The 20,908-nt window shown below is 38.7% G+C and overlaps 1 protein-coding gene across 1 annotated transcript in view; it reads left to right on the forward strand.

Annotated features, from left to right (window-relative positions):
- Nucleotides 1–19,649, forward strand: part of EPS8 (epidermal growth factor receptor pathway substrate 8) — a 142,828-nt gene extending 123,179 nt beyond the window's left edge. Inside the window, exons 17-22 of the mRNA XM_009332850.1 lie at nucleotides 67–178; nucleotides 1,072–1,215; nucleotides 8,909–9,146; nucleotides 12,701–12,881; nucleotides 13,337–13,466; nucleotides 18,218–19,649. Coding sequence (XP_009331125.1) covers nucleotides 67–178; nucleotides 1,072–1,215; nucleotides 8,909–9,146; nucleotides 12,701–12,881; nucleotides 13,337–13,466; nucleotides 18,218–18,331 — 919 coding nt within the window. The 3' untranslated portion in view covers nucleotides 18,332–19,649. The remainder of the gene's footprint in view (nucleotides 1–66; nucleotides 179–1,071; nucleotides 1,216–8,908; nucleotides 9,147–12,700; nucleotides 12,882–13,336; nucleotides 13,467–18,217) is intronic.
- The last annotated feature ends 1,259 nt before the right edge of the window (nucleotides 19,650–20,908 follow it).

Here is a 20,908-nt window from a genome sequence, read left to right on the forward strand (position 1 = left end):
CATTTAGTCTTTGTTTTTATTTGCTTGAATGTCTCACTGAGCAATAGTCTGATATTTGCTTTGCAGAAACTATGAAGCACACAGTAAAGCACAGACCAAGAAATATGCCAAATGCAAGTATGAATTTATGGCAAGAAACAACAGTGAGCTTTCTGTCATGAAAGAAGAGATTGTAGAGGTAATTTTTTTGCAAAGAGAAAACACAAAATTCTTGTACTACTCAAAGCTGAGGGTACCTTTCCTGTGGGCATTATGGCTGGCCTTAACGATTACTTCAATGTTTTTGATTTATATCTGCATCGTAGACATGATAAACAGAGATTCTGTGCTGATTTATGAACTGATGCTGTAGAGATCTGTGCTAGAAGTATATTTGTGTGTTTCTTCCATCTTCTCTAGTACTGCTTTTAAAAGCCCCGTTTAGTAGTATTTAAATAACTGGCTCTGGCAAACACTGTCTGTACACACAGGGCATAGTGAAAGACTGTTCTTTCCTGGAAGAGTTGGTACCCTGAAAGCTAGACAAATTTGGGAGGGAGGGAGCAACAAAGGGAGAAAATCTTGTATATAAGATTGCACGGCAGGTGGTCATGTTTCAGACTTCTGGCCATCCCGCTCTAGTTCCCTCTTTACTCCGAAGTATGCTCTCCCCAAATTTGTGCTCTCATAGAACGATGTGCTTTTCCTTGGGTTATTAGTAGTTATAACTAACTTATTCCTTTTGCCAACAGCATATAGGTTTCAGAGATGTCAGCCTCTCTGCGCAAGTATCTGATTGTCAGTCCACTGTGTTGTCCAGCACATGTCTGAATTTAGAGGTTCATTACACACTTTCCTTCCATATACTTTCTTGAGAGCCATGTTTTGAAAAGTGCAGTACTACCATGTAGGACTAGTGATGCTGATAATCAAGGAAGCCTACAGGGGTTTCTTAGGGCCGTCTGTGTAAGATCTGTTGGCAATCACAGAACCTGGCAAGGTTATGGCTTTGTTTTTAAATGATGCTCAGTCTAAGTACCGGCAGGAGGAAAGTCAGAAAAAATATGTAATTAAATTGCCATGTTATTTCAGATTCTGGATGACAGAAAGCAGTGGTGGAAGGTTCAGAATAAAAGTGGCAGCACAGGCTTTGTGCCAAACAACATTTTGGACCCTCTGAGGAATCAAGAAGGTGGTCTAGGATGGTCAGAGCCGGTGTATACCCGCACCATACAGGTACCATCCGCTCCTTGGGAGCAAAACTTTCTTTTGAAATATGCGTGTGTGTGTGGAGGAGGAAGAGATTCACAGGAAAGCTAAAATATCTGCATGTTCCACTGATATGTCAAAAGATTTGTATTTCTTCTACAGACTGAGGCTGATTTCTGTATCGCATGGAGTCTAACATAAGTATAAAGTTGATAAAGATACAGCAAAATCTTTTCCTTTAAGGTTTTTTTTTTTCCCCCTGCTTATTTGCTTAGAGGTGGTAATTTCGATCCTAATGGATGTGTATGCATTTATTTTAATTGCAAATATCCTTTGTGGATTGGTAGCTGTTGATGCCAAAGAAGGAATTTGAATTATTTAAGGTAGGGTCATCTTTGTTTCTCCTAGAAGAGTGAACGCTACGCTTTTCTTTTTATTTTCTGTCTTTGTGTGTCTCTATCTTAGTCTTGAATTTATTTAATTATGTAATTTTGGAGTCGTAAAAAATAGGCGTCTTTGCTGTTGAATTCACAAAGCAGGTATTTTTCAATTACTATGCCTGTGCATCCATAGCACTCTATTCTCCTGACCTAATTTTGGTTTTATTTCTTTCACGTTGTGGTGTGGAATTAAGATTTTTTTTCTTGTTATTTCTTTTATATGTTGAATAGAATTAGAGGGTAAAATATTAAAAAAAAAAATAAAAAAAAAGCTTACATCAGTGCAATTGTCCACCTGAGTAAGGATATACAGGATAAAGTTGTAATGTGTATTTTTAGACAACATTTAAGTGGGCAGAAGGCTCATGAAATAAGAGGTTGTATTTTCTAAGACCTGTTTCTTCCCTTTTATATCTAATGATTTTGAAAGGTTAGGCAAACAAGTTTAGATTAAGCAGAAATTCTAGGCCTGCCTCTGAATCAGACTTTCAGTCCAAATGCAAACTAAACTTCTGTTGAAGCTTGAAGTTTAATTTAATTTAATTTAATCTAATAGTCGTTCCTTGTGCCTACGCACTCTGGCTGATAACTGAAAACTGAGAAATGCCATAATGTTACTGTTGACTGTCTCTGCTGCAGACTCCTCTAAAAGTCCCAGTCTAAGGTGTCGCTGTGCCAGGTTCTGTGTGCGCAGCTATCATGAAAGCTGCAGCATTTGCAGTATTTCCAGTCTTTCCATGGATGTGGAAAGTCTCTTGAGAAACGGGTGCTATGCTATCTCTGGCACAATAATGTGGTAGACCTGTCTTGAGCTTGGTGGGCTTGAATCAGACCATTTCTGAGTTTTTCCTATCCCTAATTTTTTGCCAATAATGTGTGAGCTCATTCTGAATTGATTATGGTTTTTGCCTGTGTGTGAAATGAAGCATGTATCTAGAGTGCTTTTCAAATCCTGATTTAAAGAACTGACTTTTTTATTTCAAGTGCATGTCATTTTGTGTGTTTGGAATTTGCCAAGAAATCCTGAGCAGACTGAGCACAGTTTTGAGTAGAGGTTCTTATAGTGTTCCTTGTAATGCACTACAGGTTTTGAAGTTTTCTGTTTGAAATAATGACATGACATGGGAAATAATAAAATAATCATTTTCACAAAGCAATCTCCATGGACCTATGAAAATTAGGGTCAGAGAACAACATTTAAGATAATTTTGTTTCTTTGCCCTCTGGCAAGTTGTTCCCTACAGTCCATGGTTTGTTTTGTTTGTAGCTTTATCATATTGAGACATGAGCTTGAAATACTGTGAAATTATTTAGGAATATAATGAATTATACAGGATAAAGGGAGTCTTTACCAAGATGTGTCAGTAATGTTGTTCTTAACTTTACGGTGATTATTATAATTTTAGCACTCCTAAGCATGCTCATTTGTCTCTCTCCCTGTGATGGATACATGGTTCATTTGGGATCTGTTTGCATAACCCTATTTATTTTCATAACAGCGCTATGAGACATTGCTGCTATTTCAGAGAGAAATGAGGCATTGAAGGGATGACTGCCTTGCCCAAGGTCAAACAGGAGAACTTGTGGGTAGAGCAGGAAACTGAAGCAGTTCCTATCATTGCCTTTGCCAGACCCTGAGCATGAGCAGGCTCAGTGCCTGGTGCTGCGCAGCTTTTGCCGGTCTCCTAAGTCGTCTCTGGTTTTCGAAAGACTAATTTCAAAGTAGTCTGTCTGCTGTGGTGAGCACCCTGGCCCGCTTTGTGCCGCAGACAAGTGTTATGTACAAGGTTAGCGCGTTTCTTTACAGACTAATGGCCTTCAAAGCACAGCTGACCAAAGGACGTTTCTCGATTATTAGGAAGGATTAAGGATTCCATTGAAAGAGATAATTTTTTTCATTCAGTTATTCTACAGACAGACACCCTTTCTCTGAGAGATGGATACCTCATTATCAGAATTATTCTCAGAGCTGCAAAGTTCATTTTACTTTTGCTCTGTTCCCTTTCCTAGTGACCTCTGAGTCACACGCTAGATTAAATCCTGATTTTTCTCTCAGTCCCTTTCAGGATTCAGGTCCCAGATAGTTACTTGAAAGTGCTGAATTGTCTAAGATGATACTTGCAGAAACATTACAAGCAATATCCTAGTTATTTCAGCATCTTTGTGAGTCAGAGGCTGTAACATTGTCTGTCCTCTGGTCAGTTGAATTAGTTCCAGGAAAACTGTATTTGTGCTTGTTTGGCACTTTTGTACATTTGGGAGAGCATTTTGCTGCTTGTTTATGTTTTCCACTAATGTTAATTATTGATTATCAGAGTTTCCTGTGGTGTTGGTGGTTTAGTCTGCCTTTTTATTGTGAACCAACAGTGGTACTTCACCGTCCCATTATATATGAACATAAACAGTTTCCCAAGCACTCTGATTTCTTCTTTTGTACAGGTATTGCTGGTGAACCTAGAAAATAATTGATGGTAATATTTCCTATTTACTGTGCATTTTATTAACTTTTTTTAACGCTTTTGAAAAATAAATCTTCTATGTGTATCTTGGTGGGCATATTAATTAATCTCATGACACCCTTTGTGAGGTGAGACAGGTATATTATCAGTGATGTGTATGAAATCCTGAGGCACAGAGAGTAAATGTTAAGCCAAATGCAGTCCTATAGTCTTATTTAAAAAAAACACGACTGTCCACAGAAGTGTGACAGTATATGTAAGAGGCATGTTTATGTATATATAAACACTGAGACAAAAGTCTCCACCTCCCTTGGGACAAGTGTCCTTTGCGTTTCTTGGCGATCTACCATCAAAACCTTTCTTTCAAGTCTCTTCGTTTAGCAGCTCACTTAAAATATCTCTGTGGGAAGTTGTTTTGCCTCAAGCACAACATTTGTGCTCCAAGTTAATGTCATACTCATCTTTTGCCAACTGGTATCTTTCCTGCAGATCATGAAGTGTTTGATAATGAAGAGATGCAGTTGCCAGGTGTTCATTTTGCAGTGGCCAAAGAGATGTCATAATTTTTGACCAAGAGCCAGTAACTCTTTTACCTCGTTTCATATCAAATGCTCTTTAAAGTTGCCATCAGACCAAGACTTTTTGATGGCTTTAAAAAAAAAAAGTTGTCTCCTGTCCAATTCAACATTGATCCAATCCCAAATTATGGGATGCTACTTATTACACAAAAATGTACTGAATAGTTGTAAAAAGGATTTGGTTAATGATAGGAATTACAAGTCCACAGTTCACCCATAATTATTTTCTTTTTAAGAAATGGGGACTAATCCTAGCTAACACCAATTTGAATAAGTAAATTCTGTCTAAATTTCTCCTTCTTCCATCCTAACGTACTTCTTGCTTTCTGGCAAGATTTTAGCAAGGCAGGTTTGTAAATCCAATAAAAACATAAATCACTTACACCCCACAAAGAGCTAGTTGCCTTATAATGGGATTTTAATAGGCAGCTGGTTGACTCTGCATAATAGCTGAGCCCACCAAAGGAAACACTGGTGAAAGACCTCACTTGAAATTTGCTCCTCCAGTCTTGGGTACCTCATTGTCGCTTTTGGGTGTAAGACAAGTAATTGGTTCTCTCTTCCCTCTTCAAATATAGCCAAAGGAAGGAGGTCTGTGCCCCAAAATGAGAGGTCTCCAATGCAAGTCTCAAGAAAACACCCAAACCACCATGCTGTTGACAAAACTGAGGCTGAATGCTCTGCAGCCTTCTTGGTGAACTCCTGTCGCTGTGCAGACAGGAACGTGGCACTAAAATGTTTGGAAAGAGAGTAAATGGGAAGCTCTGCGTCTGTGTTAACTTAATGAGAGCATTTCCCAGCACTAATGCTAGTTATGGTTGTATTCAATGCCTCTTTAATGCTACATCTGTATTTGCCGTAGTTCGAATACACATATTACCCATTTTTGATGCCAAAACATATCTGAAAATACGTTGTTCCCAGTTCTTTTACAATGATCAAAAATTAGGGTTGATACTGTCAGCACTTTTGCTCAAAATTGTTATCTTACTTCCATTAAAAATAGATCAAATCATACTGAATCTTGATTTTTAACAAGATGCAGCCTGTAGTGTGTTGAAAAAGAGCTTTGGGACCTCTATTTTTTTCCTGTAGAAAACAAAGTTTTTCTGGCAAAAAAAAAGAAAAAAAAAAGACATTTAGTCCCAGCAAGCTTTTCTGATATATCCATATTTTTAATGAGTGTGTATCATCACCATTCCAAATAATTTAAAAGATTTGTTCCAATTTACATGAGTTGAGGATTGCAAGCTTATTCTTAAAAGAAAAAAATACAAGGAAGAAGAAAAAAAAGAAACCAAACCGGGTTTGTTCATTGTTCTGATGGCTGTCAGCAAATTAGGGGGTACATGTCTGTCAGCAGCGACCTTTACCTCATTTTCTAAGCTAAAATAAATGTTTCTTTTTTTGATATCTGCTGTGATTTAATTCTTAGTGTTCTACAGTTGCAAGTGTTCTCTACATTCATCTTACGATCTTTAGACCATTGTCAGCTTTTTGGTTTTTTCTAAGCTTCTGTCTGGATAGATGCTTTGAAAAGAGCTGGTTGCTTATATGGTGTCACATATGTATGTTTTGTAGCCAACACTCCACTCCACTCAGAAGAAGAAAATAAGAATAACTCACTTAGTGAGTTGCTTAGTGAGTAAGAAGAGGTAATTATTAGGACTGATGTTCTTTTGTTTTAAATTGCTAATGTGTATGAAATTTCAGGAGTGGTATGTGAGGCACTTACTTTTTACCTTTCTAACAGTACTATTTGATGTGATTTACTCCATTTTCCTCACAGCAATTGCTTGGAGAGCTTTCAGAGGTAACAAAATTACTCTTCTGATATTGAACTTCAGAAATTACTCTTTTGGACTATGTAGTTACAGATTCCATATTGCATGCTTGTTTTGTTTGTAGCGATGAATAGAAGTGATGGGATGAATGTGTGGATGTCCTCAAAAGATCTGGAGTTAAAAAAAGAAACGTTTAAAAAAAGAAATGTTAAATGTGATTCAAATGTATAATTGGCTTTTGTGCCCTGTTCAACCAAATTTGAATTGTATTTCAATGTGGTTTCATCTTTAAATTTAGAATTTGAGTGATGCTTCCAGTTTAATTTTTATTTTCACTCCAGCAAGTCATTTTGATGATGCTCATGATTGCAGTACAACATGGTTTTGAAACTACATCAGTAGCATCCATTGAGAGCTACGTGTAGTGTTTAGCTAACCCTTTTTCTGGATTATGATTGTGGTGGCGTGCAGTTGATGCCTTGGTTTGTAATGAATCCTCTATACCATAAAAGAGACGTGCTTTTTCCTTGCATGTTGTTTAAGAAGGTCAGGGCACACATGAGGGTACATTGTGGGGATAACAGTCTAGCAATTGGAATCTGTGAAGAAGATTAAAAAAAATCTGAATATCATTAAAACATTGTAATATCTGTGACATTTTTAAATTCATTAACAAGATTTTGGATATACCACAGTCCATCTATACATCATGAATTATGGTATACTTACTATATACCTAGTAGGGCACTCTCTTTCCACCAAAGGACAGGTTTCTTAAATACACATTATTCTGCTTGTTCTCTTTTTTATTATGCATTTCACTTTTCTTGGCATTTGACATTTAAAAAAGCATTTATTGTCTTAACACTGAAGTAGTAGAATACGGAAAAGTCAATCATAGATTTTTTTTTTTAATCTCCCCACAACGCACTGCACAAGGTGAAAACAAAATAATTGAGATGAATGCCTTCGAACAACTAAATGCTAAGGGGAAAAAAACCAAAAGGGTTTAATGGGGAATGTATTGTAAGACTACATTTGCTTCAGTAGCTGACTACTACAGTTTAGGTGAAAAACTATCGAAGGTAAATGAAAGACTTTTCCTAGGCTTAATTGACTGGCCATAGAAGCTGATGGGATAAATTTTCTGCTGGTGTAACTCAGCATAGCTTCGCTGTAATGGTCCCAGTTTCCATTCACTGTAAAATGCCTTGCCCATCAGTTAGACTTACCGAGTTGGGGGTTTCTGTGTAAGGGCTGTTGCTGACGTTTAATGAAAGTTTGATTGTTGTCAGGGCAGTGATGTGCTGCTCAGATTCTAACATATGGCTCCTACAAGTATTTCCCTACTTGATCTGCCGTAAACCCTCTGCCTCCAAGGAAATAGGGAAGAGTATTCCAGGAAGGAGCAATGAATCTGGGGAAGGTACTCATCTATTTTCATGCCAAAGTAAGCAGACTTCTCATAACTAAGAAATGAGGTGTCCCTATTGAGCAAACAAACTTTAATATTAAACTTTCAAGCTGTGTTAGTCCAAAACTGTGGAGGGGGAGCACTGTTAAAACAGTGAGATGTGGAATTTGAACTGTTTGAAAAAAAAGGGTAGCACAGGTTGCTTATGAGCTTCTGGGCTCGTGTGTCATTGGGATTGCTTTGGGAAAATACATGCCTTTTCCTGTAACTGGTGCCATTCTAAAGGCAAAGAAGGAGAAAAGAAATTATTGCCGAAAATCATTCTTGAGACACCTGCTAGTTAGTTATTAGCAGCAAGATAATTTGCATGTTGTTAGAACATTGTGTAAAAGGAGGGGGGGAAGAAACAACAGCCCTATTCCAAGAATTGTGGGGTTTGGGGTTTTTTAATTGGATTTGTGCATTGAGATGGCACGTAGTGACCACACAAATAGCTGAAAAGGCACAACTGAATGGGTAGGAGGAGCAGGAACCTCTTAAATGGTGTCCACAGTTCAAGAAACAATGTGTTATCCCAACCTCAGTGACATTTGTAAGTTAAATCATTAGTCAGGCTTAGGTGTGGCTGGATACGTTAATTTTTCACTATTTTTTACACAACTTCTCTAAAATATACATTTTTACACTGATAAAGTCCAACAATTCAAAGATTTTGGAAGCTGTTAAAAAGTGCCAGGTAATAGAAGTTTGGGATTTAAAAACAATTTCATTTATAGAACACATTCATTTGAAAGAAAGAAATGTGTTTCGGATGATGCCATTGCTGTGAATTTTGTGTCGGACAGAGAAGGAAATTGATGCCAAACATTGATGCCAAATCAAGTTTTGGCAAATTTTGGAACTATATCTGCCAAGTAAGATGTCTTTGTGTGATAAATGAAATCAGTTGGTGCAAAGCATCCCAGCATTTTCTGCAGAAACCTGAGTTTGTTTGACGTCTTGTCCAAGTTTTGTTGTCGAACTGGGTCTCTCTGCATCTTTTCAGAAACAAAGGACGGACTATGTTGCAAAACAACCTGATCCAGTTCCTGCTACTCCTTTGCCACCTCCAACACCCGCTCCTGTCCCTGTGGCTGTCCCCCTCCCTCCTAGCGCGCCAGCACCGATACCGGTTCCTGTGCCCAAAGCGCCAGCAACCATCAGCCGCCAAAGCAGCACCTCTAGCGACAGCGGCGGTAGTGTTGCGCGAGACACCCAGAGGCAGAAGCAAGTTCCTGTGGATCGTAAGTTTGTCTAAGAAGCAAGAAAAAAAAGTATTTGTCCCATTCCTGTGTGTTTTGCTTAATCCTTAAATTCCTTAAAACCTTGTGTTTCAGATAAATATTTATGAAATATTTAGCTTTAACCCTATGTTTAAAATATACACGTATGTGTGTTCTGACCCTCGTTAATCATGATGGTAAGTAGGGACAAAAACACTTCTGCACTTGTCCCGGTCCTAAATCCTCTCCTTTCATGACTGTTTGGGATCTTCAGACAGTGGTTTTCAACACTGTAAATGCCCATGCTGGTATTCTGGCTAATGTATGTTTTCCACCTGAACTCACTGCCGCATTACAATCTAAATTGCTTTTAAAATCAGTTAGGCTGTTTTTAACTTCTACCCATGGTCATCCATATTTCTAGGACATTTGCACCATTCTGGAACATGTATCCAAGGCTTGAAAGAAGACTTACAGGTCTGGCTGATGCATAGGAACCATGTTGTAATAGTGTTATAGGAGACTCGTCTTATAATCAGCTCCCCTTAGCTTGGTCAAAGCAACAGCAACTGGCAGGCCGCTGAGCAAACTTTCGTGACCTTGCCTTAGGAGGACAAGAGAACGTACCCCCTAGCCCTTTAGCTGGAAAGACATGGTAACCTGTATCCAGCAGTGTGTGGCAGTCATGAAAAGTTCCGATTAAGGCCACCTTGTAAATGTAAAGCCTAACTGCTGCTGAGGCTCCTGCTCTGTATTGACTGAAAAGCAAGTTAGGTTAGGAGAACTTATTTAGTCAATAATTTCTGTCCTAAATGCACTTTAAGCGATGTGATTGCTTGGCTTAAAAATAACTGAAACTTGTAGGCAAGCATTTGCTATAGCTTTTAAAGTAATAGCTGTTAAAATAATGAGCTTTTTGTAGTTCAAGAGTTGACAGCTTTTCCCATCCTCTGCCTCCTTGCCTTATCAGAAAATCCCACTTCCACCTGAGGTAAAAACTGGCACTGAGCGTAATCCTTTCTGCAGAAGGGCTTCTTTAAAAACCTGTCCCCAGAGGATGGGAAGCATGCCTGCTTGGATAACCACACTCAGTCGATGGAGCCTGCTTTGACATTGCCTGGCGGTAGACAAGCTCTCGCCTAAGCTCTGAACTCAGGAAGCCTCTGGGACCTTTTTAATATTTTCACATAACAGACTGACTGGCTGGAAATTATAAATGGAGAACAGCCTGGCAGGAGGAACAGGCTTCACTGCCATTTCCCAAAGAAACAGTAGGGCCAGCTTCTGCCTTTGTCCTATTTTGGGCAGTTTGTTACTTAAATAAAAACAGAAACCCGAGCAGTTATAAAAGATGGTGAAAGTGAGGGTGAATTTCACATGCACATATGCACAAAAGTGATCATTTTATTGCCGTGTAAGAAGGACTTTGCACGCTGTAGCAGGTGTGTTTCCTTGAATCCACGATGGCCTTCTCTGTCCATTACAGATGGAAAATGTGGACCTGGGTTCAGGTACAGGGTATGGGGTGTGAAGGGTTGCTGTAGACTAAGTGGTTACAAGACATCTCTTGCCCTGTCAGCCTCCGCTGAGGCCACACGTGAGAGCTCCTGTGCCCTCTCGGGAGCTGTTGCTCAAGCCCAGTTGATGGGCTTCAGGTACCTCACAGTCCTCGCAGAATAGCTGCCTCTGCAAAGGTAATGGGCAACCCTGCCCGTACACCTGCTGCCCAAGTACCCACCTGAACCCTGCAGAGAACACGCGACGTAGTACCTGCTTCACACGGGGGGTATCTTGTTTATTTGTGATAATGCATCGAACAACAGTAAGAATCTGTTATCTAACAGCTAAATACTTATCTTTTGATATAGCCTTGGTCTAGATAAAACATAAGTCTTTCAAAATCTGTGTAATAGAAGGTAGATAGCAGTTTTCTCGCTCTCTTCCTGTTTGGGAAAATAACTGGTGCATGCTTCGAAAACATTGCCTAAAGGCTTTACTTGTATATCCCATCTCAGACCTTCACATATCACTGAGCACATGTCATTTTGGCTTCTGTTTCACACTCTGGGCAAAAAAACCTAACACAATAGGGCCTGAATGCCTCAAGTATTTTACTAGAGATATTTTGTCCACTTTCAACATGGGGCTATTTTGTAAAAGAAAAAAGAAAATGGCTAAAACAAGGATTTTTCTTTTTTTTGTTGTCGTGGTTGAAAAAAAATAATCCTAAAAACCTACGTAAAGCTTGTTTTCATTTGTCTAACTGGCTAGAGATGTTGATCCTTGGAGAGGTTTTGGGAGAATATAAAAGGAAAATAGAGGAAGAAACATTTTTGCTATATTACAGTTTTTTCATACTGAAGTTGTGTCGTTTTCCTCTGTTGCTATCAGTGTAGTGGGAGAAAAGGAATAGCTTTTGCCATCTGAGTCCATCAGAGAAGGTGCTGTAGTTACTGTTTGTGTATCAAAGTGAGAAGGTTGAATAAAGATGACTAAAAATATCTTGGTCAGGAAATCCTGAGAATTTTTGAGATCATTTAAAGTTGTGTGTCAAAGGATTTTTATAGTTATTCCAGAGTTACTGCACAGAGAGTTTAACTGTGCTAAATCAGTATCTTCTCTGTGCCCAAAAAGATATTTACGCCCTTTTGGATTCTACCTATTTTTGTGAAATTATCCACAGAACTTTTTATATGCATTTTAAACAATTTTCAGTGTCATTATAATTGATTTTGTTGAAATGCATGAAAAGCATTTCAGTTTGTTGCCTGCTAATGACGAGCAACCGAACTAAATGCTTCAGACAAATGGGTTCTGTGGGATAGTGAATTTGTACTGTTTTGTTCTAAAAAAAAAAAAAAAAAAAAAAAAAGTCTTGCCCAATTCCTGTGTCTCTGGTGAGAGCAACTGCTTCTTTTTTTTCTTCTTTTTTTAATAGAAAGTATGACATTGTTTCAGCTAACCAGTCACTCCAGGCTTGGAGTGAATTCAAATTTCTTAAAACCCCTTCAAAAATGTGTTTATTATAATAGCTTATTAGATGTAAGGTGATATGTGTCAGCAGCAGTGAAATTTTTTTAACTACATTGATTTGTACTAAAAAGTTGAGCTTTCAATTAAGAAATGTTTGTGGAAAGTGCTGCCTTTCCACAGTGTAAGCAATCTTATATTCTCCCTCATCTTTTTTGTTTTTATTTTTGAAACATCGTAATTCTATTTGAAGAAACACAGACTATGACAATTGAATAACCCGCCATGCCCATTTTCTTCTACAGCTTGGGTGCTGTCAGACTGATCTACGCCTCTGTGCAACATCAAGCTCATCTCCTCTTTCTAGGTCTCAGCTGAATTTTGAGGGGGTTTTTTTGCTTTTATTTTGTTTTGCAAAGAGAGGAGTGGGAATATTGAAATCTTCCCTGGGGAAAAAGGAGAATAATAATTCAGTCAGATCTAGTGAATGAATCTTTAAAGAAAAAAAAAACAAAACTAAGATTTAAAGCAGAGTATAAGAAATGACCTGGCTTTGATAAAGCAACCTTGAGAATAACTCCTGTGGGGCATCTCTCTCTTTCTAGGCAGGAAATCGCAGATGGAGGAGGTGCAGGATGAACTTGTTCACCGGCTCACCATCGGCCGGAGCGCTGCCCAGAGGAAGTTCCACGTGCCACGACCAAACATCCCGGTAGTTAACATCACTTACGACTCTTCGCCTGAGGATGTGAAAGCGTGGTTGCAGTCCAAAGGATTCAACCCTGTGTAAGTTTGAGGGCAAATGTAAGAAAAATTCTTAAAATTATTTTCCTGTCAGAAATTAGGATGTGGTCTGCCCGTTTTTTAAAATCAAGCAGCCTTCTGAAAATCAAGACACGTCAGCTGCACCCTTGGAGAAAATAATTTGTTTTTACATATATATGCACACATATATATTTATGTATATATGTGTATATAATATATGTATCAATATATATCAAGTGGTTATAGATCTATAGAGATCTAGATATATTTAGGAAAAAAAGTTACATTCATTAGCCTCCACCAAAAGGTACTTGTTATAACAGATACTGAATTGACTTCGAGAGTCCTGTTGCATAAAGCTTTATCTTGATTTCATAGCCCTACCTGAGGCAATGTGGGATGAAGACAACCTACTTCTCTCCCTTGGCTAGTGTATTTTTACTTATTTCTTGTTTGTTCCCTTGGTGTGACACCAGGACTGTCAACAGCCTTGGCGTGCTGACGGGTGCTCAGCTTTTCTCCCTCAATAAAGAGGAACTAAGAACTGTTTGCCCAGAAGGGTCTAGAGTCTACAGCCAAATTACGGTACAGAAGTCTGCTTTGGAGGTATGTATAACCCTTCTTACTAACCTGATGCTGGGTCGCCACTTTTGAACCTATAGAAGTAAATAGCTCTTTCTGTGAGGCAACTGTTTTTTCCTCAGTTCCCATCATGCTGATAAGCATTATTTGTACCCTAGTTACTTGGTATTAATCCATTGAAACAGCATCTGTCAAAACACCAGGTGGGATCTCTCCCCACTTCTAAAGGGGTCCACAAAGCATTAGAAAAAGTGCATGGTAGTACTCGAGTTTAAGACATTGTGTGCTGTAATCAGGCTGCAAGAAGACAAAATGAGCCAAAAAGGGCGTTGGGGAAAACAATAGGAGAGAGTGAAATGCCCTTTTTCTTGCTTCTTGCTTTGCCTGGTACTTGGACAAACAGGTACTCCTGGTACTTTTTGGTGGTGATGAGTTAGTTTTGCTTTATCTTTGTAGAGGAGATTTAATTTATTAGGCGTGAGAAAGTGGTAGAGTGAGCTCACTGTTGAATCTCAAGGCCTTTCAGGTCAAACGCTGGGGCATCTGTATTGGTGGGTTCCTAAGTGGGGGAAAACACATTTGACACTGTGCTAGCACAATTACTGTGCTAAGGGTAAAAGTATTGTATCTCTGTATTCATTGCTCTGTGGCAGTTTGCTTGCAGTACGCTGTAAAGTAGTATTCAGTAGTATACTGTACTTGTTTAATTACAGTAGTATTGTTCCTTAAACACCTTAAAAGCTTGTATACAGAGTTGTGCTAGGGACAATGCTTACTAATTTTAAACCAGGAGAATTGCAGGTGCATCTACTTCTTTTCTTAAAACTTGCTGTGGCAAGTGGAGAAATGGACTCGATACTGTCTAGAGGTGAGACTAACCCAAACGAGAAGCTATATTCTTGACATACTGTTTAAAAGAAATTCTTGAAGAAGTACAAAATGTGTTTCTATCCCCTCACGAAGCTGGGACTGTCTTGTTAAATGATTTTAAGTTTTAACTACCAGGCGTATTGTTAAAGACAAGTTTATGATGATCCATATTTTACAATTTACCTGATCAGTGTGGATCAGAGAGCATTGCTTTCTAACACTTCTAAAATTGCTTTATTCCCTTCTTCAAGCCCTGTTTTCCTGTGAAAGGAAGGGAGAAATATTTCACTTTTTTTTTCAGGAATATATGTCACTACAGTCCAGAGCAATCCATCATTTCCTAGTGAAGATATATGTGTATTTTTCAACTTTTCTGGAATGTCAACAATCTTATTTCAGTTTCATGAGGCTTCTGTGTGCTGAGATGGAAGTGCCCTTGTGGTGGAAGTCAGTTTGAAAAGCAGAGATGCACTGGACTGTAGAAGTCTGTCTTTTTTGTCCTCTGTTATTCTGCTTGCCTCACTTAGGTCTAGCTCTGCAGGAAACTGAGCAGTCAAAACTTGTCTAATAAATGCTCTACAAGTGTTAATAAACAGGTACTGAGAGTTTAACAAGGTCATTGGATTTTGTTAGTGAAAAGGTAATTGAAATATTTATTTCTGCCTGAGTTGTTTGAGGTTTAACTGATTAATTTCAGAATTTATGCAATTCCTGATTGCTTTAGCCTGTTGTTTACTGAACTACCCAAAACATTAAGTCGCATCTTCCTTTCTGTCCCTATAATATTTCAAGTCGCAGGGTTTAGGAAGGCTGTCCTTGTTTAAGAGAAGCTATAGGAATGAGTACCACAGCCAAAATGTCTACATGTGACCTAGCAAAGATGAGCTTGTGTGTTCCAGACAGGGCTATGTTCTTACTGCTTAAACTAGAAACACTTATAATAACAGAAGCATTTAAGCACACACATACTTGTACCAGTGTCAGGCCTATTTTACAATTGAATGCTTTTTATGAGCAGTTACTGGGTTATGGGTTTGACCACCGTAATTGTCCTACATGATTAATCAGTGATAAATTTTCATGAAGTTCTCTGGCATCCTTTATGTAGTACTTCTTGTGTCATATTGCAGTAAATGCCCTGGGTGTTAAGTACAAATAGCAATAATAGCCAGAGACAGAGCAAACCCATGCACTCTCTAGCATTGCAGAACTCCATGCCTCGTCTTTATTTGTTATTTCTACTCAGGATTTTCCACAAGTGTTTCTGGATTCATATCATTTCTGCAAGCCAGTGAAAGGCCTACCTCTCAGATTTGGGGTTGCATTCCCAAATACGGACAACCAGATCTTCACTTTTAGGCAGCTACAATTTTCCTTTAGTGTCCTTCTACCTCAGGCAGAGGAATTCAGTATTTTGTAATTGGAATTCCAGTTGTTGTTGGCGTTTAGTAATATTACCCTTACGAGGAAAAAAATTAATAGGTACCATAATTTCAATTGTTTTACTTCGTTTTCACGGTAACTGCATTCAGCCCTGAATCACACCAGAGTTTAAAACATCCAAGGAAGCAAGACTCCTAATGGAGTTTTGTGGCCCCTGTATAAACAGACTGCAAGTGTGGGGAAGGTGTTTGGGGTTTAACAGCTTTCTGGGCCTGGCCAAACAAAAGCAGAAAGATAAGACCGTGCGAGACCAGTGTTTCAGACAGCAGAGAGCTGGCCATAGCCAGGGCCAAACACCTGCTTTCTGCCAGAGGAAATGGTGGTGGCAAGCAGCGGTGTTTCAGAAGGAGGCAGGATGCACCACACTCTTTGTACTGATCAGAGTATCCCCCCCCGGGAGCTGTTTTCTGGGGTTGCGCCAGAGAGTTGAAGTTCACCTTGTATACCAAGTACAGTGCATTATAGCAACTTGGCTGGTCATCTATATGGATTTACTTTTTCATTGCAAAGTGAAAATATTAATAGTCTCCATGATTATGAGTTTTTATGTGCCCATTTCCTTAACTTTTGTTGAGCTTTTCAAGCTCTGGTGTTGAAAAGCGCTACAGAAGATAATTGTAGAGACACAATATCCTGAACACCACCTTTGTCATCTCCAGAAGGGAACCCTTCAGGTCCACATTCTCATTGTCTTCCTACTCCATCAGTGGGAAGCATGGGCACACATCCCTTTAAAACAAAAAATGGTTTCTATCTAATATATGTATCAAATCGGCTGGAAGAATAGCTTATTCTCTTTGACACCTCAGTGAAAGGAGTGGCCCAGGCACAGAAGTGGGATTGAACGATGGAGCTTACTGATACCTCAGGATCTGGTTAAAGACTGAGCTGGGTAAATCACTAAGGCCAAGATCTAGTAGTCTGTTCCAAAAATTGTATTCCTAAGAACAGTCCTAGGCTACTTAGCTACCCCGTCTCTGAGTAGGATGTCCCTCTTGTGCTGTGCCACATGAGGTATTGCAGTTGGTTTAGTTGAGCAGTGTTTCAAGCTCATCAGTCATGTTGTTATTGATGTTATCAGGAAGGTAAACTGTTTCAGCCTTGGCTGCTCAGTCATTTTCAGAAAAATATTTGCACATGACCTCTGATAAAGCATGTTGCCAGGTATCTGCTGATGTTTTTTATGCATGACTTAGTAGTGGGTGACTGCTGGACTTGTTCTGTATCTGAAACCAAGTAGGCAAGGACAAGATGAATTAAGACAAATAAAAGTGCTCTCTCACTTTCAGGGAGTCAATTATAAGCCCCCTGCTTTGCCCTTCCACTCTGGGAGGAGAGAGCAATGGTAATTTACCTAGCAGAAGCATCCTAGCCTCCCTCCCTATGGACACCTAACATGTCTGCCAGGTAATGGCATCAGATAATGCATTTGTAATGCATAGAATAGGATAAATCTAAATTAATTTTATGTAGTGGGATAAATTTTCAGAGTTCAGAATCAATTGAAGGATCTTTTTTTTTCCCTTAACAGTCCTGAAATTTGTTTTACAAATTTCAAAAACAATTTCTGCTTCCTTATTCAGAGGCTCTTTTGGAAGATAGTCTTGAAGCTTGGAAGGTCATGTCATAGCCAAATAACACAGTAGCGGCTATGGTTCTTGCTTTAGAATCCTCTAGTCTCATTCAAAGTCATGCACACTCTGGAAAGTTCTGCTCTAGTGGATATGTGTCCTGGCCTTGCTGATAACTTCATTTACATTGTTGAAGCAATCTGTTTGCAGCTAGCTCAGCAGACCTGTTTTTCACCCTGAAGGGTGAAATAAGGCCTTGTCCTCACAGTACTACACTGTTGATAATATCGTAAAATGATTCAATTCTTCTTACTGTGTTCTAAGTTTGAAGCCTGTGTCTCTGAACTGCAAATGCATGATGGTGTATTGTGTAACGTGGGATACTAAGATTAGGTATCTCAATCCTCATTTAGGCCTTGGCCGTGCAAACCCACGTGCATGCATGAATTTTGTGTTTACGTAAATCTAAACCCACCAAGGGTTTATGTGCTTTAATTTCTAAATACAATTGCCATGATATTTAAGTACTCAAGGGTGGAATCCTAACAAACTTGCTAGGCTTTAACCCTCCTTTTACTGAGGCCATATTTCACCCTGTAAATATCCAACACTTCCAGGGGTTTGCATGAGAATTAAAGATGCTCAGCAGTGCTAAAAGTCAAGCTTGACACTTCTAATAGTCCGCAGGCTCTTTTCCGGTCCACATTTAAGAATAGCGTAAATCCTTTCCTATTCCAAATGTTATTTAACCAGATTCTTAGTGCATTTTTAGTTCTGGAGCTGCAAGGTGAGTTGAACTTGTTCAAACATCTGTCTTAAAATGCTAGCAGAGGATCTTCATCACGTTTCAAAACCACAAGTAAACTCTTTTTCTTTTTTATTTGTTTATAGGCTAACAGTGGTAGTTCTGAACTGCAAGAAATTATGAGAAGACGACAAGAAAAAATCAGTGCAGCTGCCACAGATTCAGGTGTGGAGTCCTTTGATGAAGGAAGCAGCCACTAAAATGTCTTTCCTCTTTTCTTTAATTCCATTGTCCATAGCATTATACCATCTAGCTTTGCTTTAGGAAGCAGTGCAGGGGAACGTCTTATAATATTGTAAATGTAACTAGCCACCATAAAGAAAATTTACAGTAGTCTCCACAGAAGTACCTGCTGCTGGCTTCTCATCGTTAAAAATGAACAGATGAGAAATTCAGTGGAGGTTCCTGACAGGTGAAAATATTGACAGATGATTCATTTACACTCAAAGATGAGCCTTGGCTTTATGGAATTAACCATAGATAAACAGATAAACTGGAACACGTCTTTGTGATTCATCCGAGGGAAGCTGAGCCAGCAATAAAAAATAAGTAATTCAGTAAAAAGTAATAATAAGATTCTGAATCCCATCTCTTGCTGTAGTTAGCAATTATGTCTTTTTGGCTCAGTCTTTCTTGTCATGCATTCAGCTGCAGGATGTTGAGTTAAGTCGTTGATGCCAGCAATCAGAGAGGAAATGTTTAGAGAATGAACAGCAGCCCAACATAGACTGAATCGTTCTTGCATCACTCCCAAGATGTTTTATTACTAATGATGCTGTTTGTAGCAAAATAATACTCTGTACATTGATTTTATCAATACTTCACTCGTGATGAACTATATTGCACAAGAAGGAATAACTAGTAAATAGTAACACAACTCAGCTCAAAGAGGTGATCAGATCTGCTGTAGGTAGCCATGAAACAATTCACAGTGCATTTTTTTTTTTTAATATACTTGCATTTTTTTGTTTGTAACTTAACCCCTCAAAAGAACAGTGTCTAATCTAGACTTCTTTGTGTGTTGATCCCAGATGTCAGTTTTTCCTTATGTAAAAAGCTATCGTTCCTTTATAAATGTAGTCTTTTGGAAAAGTGGATTCCTGGAGGCAAAAGGGGGGAGAAAAGGAAACATCTCTTCCAGCAAATATTATTTCTAAAGATGCAATGATTTTTGTCACAAAAACGTTCTGTTATTTCACATGGTCGTGTGATTTTATATATAATATATGTATTATATATAATATATAATATCACTTAATTTAGACAAATTTAATCGTCTAGTTTGATTAAGTTTCATAGTGCCTTTTTCACATGAATCAGCTTGAAGTCTGCAATAAACAGTATTTCTTATCTGTTAAACAGTTGTATCTTTGTGGCTACAAAGATGGTATTGAAATAAGAAAGCGTTCTTGATTTTTGCCATTAGTTTGCTCTTCCTCTGCGTACAAGGGAAAAAAGAATCCTATTCATTTTTCATAAAAGAAAAATTAAAAATCTTAATAAAGGTGTTTAGTGCCATTTATTGTAAATGTCCTTACAAATGCTGCTTCTGTGTGTTCATTATGTGTCTATGTATATTTTTACATTTAATATATATTCTTTATGCCTGTGAAAAGTACGTAGGTTCTACACCTGTCATTTAAATGTAGTCTTATCCAGAAAAGGGTCAAGAAGTGATGAATCCCAAACTGAAGCCTCCAACTGCCATAGCAATCACTAAGAAATGGATTCTTGTCTTATCCAGTGAAAGAAACTAGGATTCTCGGTTGCTTTCTCCCTATAGGAAAGATTTGAACCGGCACACCTGCACGATAACTGCATCCATTCAACATATATACATAGCTTTATAGGGGAAAATTGTCTGTCTCGCTGCCTGTCCTATCATTAAAGGTCAAGCCCAGTCCTCCAAAGGCTTGATGTATTCTCTGTTCCCACTTACAGTTTCCTCTTCCCCACCCTCTCTAGTAAGTGTCCATACCTAGCCTGAAGAGTGTTCACTGTACAGCAAAGTCCCCTACACTGGGTGGCGAATGACTAAGAAAATAAAGGAAGATCTGAAGCTGCTCTTACATAGATGCTTCGTCACTTGTAAGTACAGGAGTAGGAAACTTTTAAAATGGTCTTTGAAACTCATATTTAAAAATTAGAGTCACTGTGTTTTCTCATGGAAAGTATGTCTGATTCCATAAAAGGCACTGTGGTGGTTACCCACACCCTTGTTCCCCTGTTAATTACCAAAATGCGAAGCCAGTATTTGTATTCTCTGCAAGCTTATCCTAGCATTCAGCAGACGGTTTGCTTTTGCCCAAGAGGAGGCATCAGCTCTGAGACTCTTCAGACTTTGTGGAGTTTGGCATGCAGAGGTTGTGGAGGAAGCACCCATGTTTCATCTCTTGAGAGAAAAGAGGTGGCTTCACAACTGGTTTTTTGAAGCTGGGTTTCTCTGTAGCTGTTAAGCTGTATAGAAAGAGCCAGGCAAGTTTGAATGTCGTCAGTGTGCTCAGAGGCATCTTTGGAGGTACTTGGGAGGAAAACAGGAAACCCCTTCCATATACTTAAGGGATAAGCAGAATAATCTGAGCGTGTGGGGGTCGGTTGGTTGGTTTCTGTGTTTTTTTATCGTTTTTAAATTAACTACTAATGACTTAAACCAGTACAACGCGAGTTGTATTTTACCCTTTAACTTTGCTGAACTAGACTTTATGATTTCTGCGTTACGGTCTGTGAAATCTGAGTGGCATTAAGGCAGATATTTCCCTTTTTGCTGGAGTTTCCTC

This window comes from Pygoscelis adeliae, unplaced genomic scaffold (genome assembly GCF_000699105.1).
Source record: "Pygoscelis adeliae isolate BGI_AS28 unplaced genomic scaffold, ASM69910v1 Scaffold38, whole genome shotgun sequence".
In the NCBI taxonomy this organism is placed as follows: domain Eukaryota; kingdom Metazoa; phylum Chordata; class Aves; order Sphenisciformes; family Spheniscidae; genus Pygoscelis; species Pygoscelis adeliae.